The sequence below is a fragment of the Nicotiana sylvestris genome, chromosome 2, assembly GCF_000393655.2.
Source record: "Nicotiana sylvestris chromosome 2, ASM39365v2, whole genome shotgun sequence".
NCBI classification, from domain to species: Eukaryota; Viridiplantae; Streptophyta; class Magnoliopsida; order Solanales; family Solanaceae; genus Nicotiana; species Nicotiana sylvestris.
In genome coordinates this window covers 134,010,351-134,017,701 of record NC_091058.1, presented here as the reverse complement: position 1 = coordinate 134,017,701, position 7,351 = coordinate 134,010,351, and the positions used below count along the sequence as shown (strand labels likewise).

Below are 7,351 nucleotides of genomic sequence, written 5' to 3'. Positions count from 1 at the left end.
TGGGACAAAAAGAAGGGAGTACACTATTTGGTGGTGTAAGACAAACAAGTAATTGGCCTGAAAATTTTCTGCTTTTGCTATACATAAAAAACCATAGCCTAAACCAGTTGATAAAAGAAAACAAGAAAAACAGAAAAATAATGTGTAACATATTATTATTATTTTGCAAAAGACAATGAGCTTGACCATTCTCCCACATATATGCCTCCAGTAAAAACACCTTTTGCAAGAAATGAGTAACTTGTATCACATATGTTTTCCTTCTTTAGGGCAATTTCCCCTGACCCCATTCTACACCAAACTAACAAAGTACTTAGCAACTCTCTGAGTAACAATTAAAAAGAAAAAGTTCTTCAGAAAAGACCAATCCAAAAGATAGAATGAACAATTAAAAAAAAATTCCTTAAACACTTTTTCCTTCTTGTAGGGAAATTCCCCCCTTTCTATACCAAAATGAACAAAATAAATAACTAAAAAGAGAAAGTTCTACTTCTTCAGAAAAGGGCCAATACAAATGATAGAAATTTTGTTCAACTACCAAATTTTTCCCTTACAGTTTTTCCTTCTTGTAGGGCAATTTCCCCTTTTTACACCACAACAAACAAAGTAACAACTCTGAATAATAGTTGGGAAAAAAGAAAAAAGTTATCCTTTAGAAAAAGGCCAATTATAAGATATAAAGTGCAAATTACGGATCAGTTACCTCCCTTTTCAACAGTTGTAGTAAGAAATCATTCCAGACATCAATAGGTCCTGGCAAACACCAGTGCACACAGTCCTTACGCACAGTAACATTTGGATTTTGCCAATGGCCATATTTACTAGGATGACCATCTGCTCTCAACAACATAGCTTGTGTTGCATCAAACAACCTAAACTTCAAACCTCTGTTTTCCCCTTCTTTTTGAGCAATCTCAAGTTCTTGCAATTGAATCTTGTAAAAATCCAAGTTATATTCATCCAACACCTTCTCATTCCTCTTAAACGGCACGGTCCTTACACAATCTCCTCCTTTATCCCAAACTCCATCTTCAAAATGGGATGGTGCAAATGTCCTCAAAAATGTTACTCCCTTGTAATTTTCCAAGCTATTAATAGCCCGAAAAGCCGTCTGAAAAGCCTTTTGGTAGCTGAAATTTGATGTCAATTGGCTAACATTTGCTTGTGAACAGAATAGGCAGCCAATGAGACTATGGTTTAAGTAAAACATAGTTGGACGGAAGAACCAGTGGCCAGCAGAGATGATCACATAATCGAAACTTTGGATTTTGGTCGTCCAAGATTCGTCTGGTTCATTGAGATACAAATTGAAGGGCTGATATATATTATTGGGATCGCTTTTTTCTGCTCTTACCAAATAGGGTGACCAAAACATGGACATGTTGAAGTTGTAATCACTGTATTCCCAGCGTTTGTTTTCAAGGTCTGTTGTATTTGAAACATCTACCGGATATACAACCTGAGAGCAAAATTATAATAAAGTATTTAATGTTACGAAATAACTAGTACAAGGGTTAAAAAACAAAACTAGCACAAGGGTGAAGAAACAATTTTCCTGGAGTTTGAAAAACCAAAAGGCTCTTTCATGAAAAAAAATCAGAGAGTAGTAATATAATTAGCTCAGTGTTTAAATTTTATCCACTTACAATATATATTTACACTATCAGATCGTTTTTTATTAGGCCCATTTCCTACAACCTTGTTCAACGCCTCGCTTTATATTTCATTTGACCTTTGAAGAGATTTAAAAAGTACCACTAAATTGAAAATTAGTTTGTAAGATAATAGTATACTGTATACACACAAACCTGATAAATTTCGTAGCTCAACTGTTTAGCTACCTATACTTTTACATTGCAATAAAGTGGGCAATACACTATAAACTCATGTAGATATCCATGCTAAAATTGGGATTTTTGTGTGTTCCGCATATATATATAAAACCCGTGCACATAATACAGTATATTTTTTTTACTCAATGTTGGATCCTTATTGTTTTACTTATTCATGCACCAGATATTCAACCATTAGCATATAATGAGGTTTTAGAGTTCCACACTAATTCAAGATATGAATTGTTATATTTTTAAATGGTTTCAGATAATCATGAGCATTACCGGTTTAACCGATGTATGATGATCTAACAAGCTAAGCGCTTATTTTGACAAGAGTGGGTTGCTCTAGTGGTGAGGACCCTTCTGGAGGGATGCCGATGTTCTATCGAAAACAGTTTCTCTACCCAAAGATAAAAATAAGGTTTGCATACACACTAACCTTCTCAGATCTCACTGGTGAAATTATACTGGGTTGGTGTTGTTGTACAGTGACCTTTTTAAGGAAACAATAACCAAATCCACGTCCCTCAATAGCCAAGAAATCACCATTCAAACCACACGTCACTAGTTCAAAGCTTGTAAGATTACCTAGCTCTACCATTTTTATTTATCAAATTATATGTTCCTCCCTTCTAGCTAAACAAATTACAGTCAAAACTACAGTAAAAGCATAGAATTTTTTATTTTAAAATTCTTAATGTTGATTTAGCCCAATATAATAAATATATTGCTATACTATAGGTAAGGGAATTTTGGACAATTTATTAAAAGTTATAAATGATTTTTTGTCTACTAAAACACTAACGTAGGGGAAGTCTTGGTAATACTTTACCCAAATTAAAAGTAAATATATCTTTAGTGCGCAGATTATAATTAGGATAGTGTATAATTAGGTGTTAGTGAATTAGTTTTTGGTTTGTTCTTAAGCAAAATAGTAGTATTTTAATTAGGCTATAGCTTTTCTTTTCAAAGTTTCAAGTCAACGCGAGGAAAATATATAACCTGAAATCTGGATTTAAAAAAAAAAAAGGAATTCTAAATAGTTCTAGATCCATGTGTTACTGCGTATATTAGTGTTTCTTAGATCTGGAAAGGTATTGTCAACTCTAAGTTATGTGAGCATAATTAAGCTAATGTCATTTCCAAATTCCAACTCATCAAAAGAAAATAATCGAAATCTGACATCAGCATAGACTTGTTTAATCCTTAAAAATAACCACATGTGTTTTTTTTCATCGATTTTCTAATGTTTGATTCCGCACTTCGTAGGATGCACAACGTGTAAATTAATGCAGAGCAGAACTTCTAGGTTATTAAATCAAAAGTTATATCTAAAGTCATAAGCTTGAATGTTATAGCATAAACATCCATATTAACGAGGCTTTGCCATGCAAGATTTCAGATCTCATTAATTACTTCCAATATAAGAATCAAACCCTCATTGCATGTGGAAACTGAAGCTATGTCAGAGTTTTAAAGTCAGCGAAGAACAAAAGATAAATACACCCTAAAACCAAAAAAAAAAAAAAAGTAAATACACCCAAAAACCGCGCGGTTGACAGTCTAATCCTCGTTATCAAAGAGAAATAGCTTGGTGCTAGCTCAAGGTAATCTCTCCATCTTATTTTGTATAATGGTGTTTGGTCGGGTCACAAAATTTGAAAAAGAAGAAAAAATTTTGACACACACTAAAATACACTTTGTGGCCGTAAACATACCAAATATACCTATAGCTGGTTATAAGAGCATGTTAAGGATAGTTGCGGAGCCAGTATTTCTTAAAAGGGGATTCAAACAAATGAAAAAAGAAAAGGTTATCATGTCTTAAAATAACTTTTGAATCATTTTTGCTACTACACTAGAAATTACTTCATTATGTAATGAGATTCAACAATTCAAATTTATATATAATTATTCTTACCCTGCTTGAGTAATACAATTTTTAGGCAAAAAAAATGAAGATGCAATTGAATCCCCTCCTTATCTATAGCTTCATTGTTTATTAAGGGTTAAATAAAAAATTTAAAATTGAAAAGGATAACCAGGCACCCGTTAAGAAGCTTTTAATTTTTTGGACCAAACTAAACATAGGGAATACTTAGTAAATTAACCAACCGGCCAACCCCACCAAACAAAAAACAAAACAAAACAAAGAAGAGTACTCTACAGAATTAGGGTTGTTATTAAACGACAAAACATGGCGATGATCATCGAGAGCTTACCCTGGACAAGAGGCATATCAATGATTGCATATGATTTCTTGCAACAGAGTCTCCAACAAAGGCGAGAGATTTGTCTCTAACAAGTTCCAGAAATTGACGAGGATCAAATATTGGGAGCTCGCAATCATCTGGTTTCCATTTCCACTTCAAGAATCCAGTATCAGGCCTCCCATATTTCATGCAATTTTGATGTTCTTGAATTTGAAAGCACGTCATATTTGTATAGTATGGCCCTTCTGGATTTGGTACCCATTCCCCTGAGAATAAGTCGCACTTTTTAGTACTATCATTTATTGCTTGATATGAGTCACTTTTGGTCAAATTAGTTTGTAGACTTTTCTCATCTTTCTCTGATGATGATATGATGATTTTTTCCTGTTGTTCTTCTCTACTGGTCAAATATTCCTTTTTCTGCGATACTTTATCTCGAAGTGGCCGTCCCAAAGACGTAGAAAGAAATTGTGAGAGTTTATTAGGATAATAAAAGGGGATGAGAGTGAACAAAATAGCGAGGGCAACGAATGGAGCAATCTTTGTAGCATTCTTCTTTCGTATTTGTAGTTTTCCTAATGAAAGCACAAGATCTTGGAAATTCATGGAGAAATTAAGAGAGTGAGAGAAGGAAGAAGAAATAGAGATGTGACTTGTGAGTGAAGAAGCATTAGCAAGAAAGAAAGCTTTAATTTAAAAGTTGCTAATTAATGTGCATGTATTGCTAAATTTATTAACAAATTCTGGCCATGTGTTGACTAAAAGTTACACCAGAATGGCCAAGAGGCAGAAAATTCATGCCTTCCTTCTAATTCTTTGTACTATCACATGTTTGTTATTTTAAAAGAGATAACTTTAAAGTTAAAAGAATTTCTAAAATATAATTTTCTTATCTATATATGTCTATCTATTTATATTTATATTTATATTTATATTATTATAAAAGCACGAATAATTTATATTAAATATTGAACGATTAAAATATCCTTGAAATGTTGATAGACTTTTATAACCTTAAATACTTATATAACTTGAGGATACAATTGTACATCTAAGGCTGAAATTCTTTTCCCATTTAAACTATACTTGACAAGCCTACAAAGTAGATTTTGGATCAAACTAACTTAAGAATTTTATATGAATAACTGCTTCAATGTGGACATTGAGCACAATTATGGAAGAATAAGAAAAAATGAACATAAATTGAGAATTCACTACTATGACCACTTTGAGGGTATTCTGCTCACGAAGTGTTGTTGCTACCTTTTTCTTTTTAAATTGTTATTAGAATATCTATTCAACTAAAATTTATAACTTTCGATACGCACTTCATAATATTTCACACCGGTATTTTAAATCACTTTACCTCTTCACATAATTTTTTCTTTTATGTCAAGGGGATTTAACAACTTATACATAATTAAAAAAAAAATAGTTTTGCTCTATTTGTAAATATAATTTTCAAACGAAGAAGATTTACTTGAGTCCCCATTCTTCAACCTTGCTCCGCCACTAAAGATATTCCTGCATCTATAGAACATAGAGACTAATCTATATCTATATCTATATTATTATAAAAGCACGAATATTAAAACGAAAAATATTAGTAGACAAAAAATTTCTTGAAATATTAACTGACGATTATGCCCTTTAAAAGTTAAATTATTCTTTGAAGTATTTAACTCCATATTGGATAAAATTGTATTATTTGTGATTCTGACTATTGCTCATGAGTTTGAAACCAACTAAGATTTTACCTTTAATTCACTAAAAAAAATTCACGTTGTTAGGATAAAGTCTATTCTGATTCTTGTTTAAATACCAAATTACTTTGCATGGTCAAACGCGGTTTGAAAGTGAAATATTATTATGCCAATAATTCACCACTCATAAGGCTGAATCGGACTCGAGGAGTCTTCCATAGCAGAAGTTACATGGAATTAAAATCTCAAATTTGAATCCTTTTGGTACACAGCCAAACATTAATCCGCTTCCATCTAAAATATGTTTGCTCTCTAATGGTGGCTGTCACGACCCGAATTTTTTACCGTCGAGACCGTGATGACGCCTAACATTGAACTCGCTAGGCAAGTCAACGTTACTGATTATTTACCTTTTTACTTTATCTTTTTACAATTTACAAGTTAACATAACATAAACAGCGGAATAAAATACGGAAGAACGAAATCTAACAATTTAACTTAATGCAAATACAAATCCATAGAAAAACTCTACACATAACTGGTGTCACAGTGTCACGGACTGTCTACGAATACTACAAACAGTGGTCTGAACAAGGAAATTATACATCTGTCTCTAAAATAAGTAAAAACAATATGAAAATATGATAGAAGGGGACGCCAAGGCCTGCGGATGCCTGCAGGACTACCTCGAGTCTCCACTAGACTGAAGGCAGCAACCTCGAACTACGATCTGTAGGGTCCAGTACGAGATCTGCACAAAAGAGTGCAGAGTGTAGTATCAGTACAACCGACCCCAAATACTGAGTAAGTGTCGAACCTAACCTCGGGGAAGTAGTGACGACTAGGATGCGACAACCACATAAACCTGTGCAATTAATCATATACGAGAAGCAATAATAACAAGAATGAAATATAATAAGACGGGAAAAGGGGGAACATGCTGAGGGGGATATCAGGTTATGAAAATGATAAAGTAAGGCTACAAAGTAAATATCAAACTTGAAGCAACAAAAATGATAACACAAAAACAAGTGCACGGCATCACCCTTCGTGTTTTTACTCTCGCCCTCACCATAGAAATCAATAGAAACGGCACGACATCACCCTTCGTGCTTTTATTCTCTCATAATCATGACACAGCATCACCCTTCATACTTTTAATTTTGTTTATATGGTATGGAATCATCCTTCGTGCATTAATACTCACAATATCGGCACGACATCACCATCCGTGCATTAACACTCACTCACAATCTCATGCACGACATCACCCTTCGTGCTTTACACTCTTCCTCACCCAAAAATATATAATGCTAACATCCCGGCAAGGGAACCAACAATAGAAACATCAATAGAAATAATATCGTCCCCGCAAGGGAGTCAACAATAGAAAACAAGATCATCCCGGCAAGGGAATTAGCTATAACCAACCTAGTTCAACAGTTACTTCACAAAATAATCCCCAACTTGAACCAATACTCGACAATGGTCAATTACCAAGAATTTATCATAAGTTTTGTTTCAACAATGCTAATCATCAATCTAAGTATGAACAAGACATAATAAAATCACAACAATCTTAATATAAGACTAACGAGCA

General features: G+C 33.4%; 1 protein-coding gene across 1 annotated transcript; it reads right to left on the bottom strand.

The window, feature by feature from the left end:
* Positions 1-444: 444 nt before the first annotated feature.
* On the bottom strand, positions 445-4,688 carry LOC104219295 (protein trichome birefringence-like 19). The gene is made up of 2 exons (XM_009769955.2): positions 4,058-4,688; positions 445-1,459 (listed from the first exon to the last, which is right to left on the bottom strand). The coding sequence occupies exons 1-2, from the start codon at positions 4,652-4,654 to the stop codon at positions 689-691; spliced, it is 1,368 nt and encodes a 455-aa protein (XP_009768257.1). The 5' UTR covers positions 4,655-4,688; the 3' UTR covers positions 445-688.
* Positions 4,689-7,351: the final 2,663 nt, after the last annotated feature.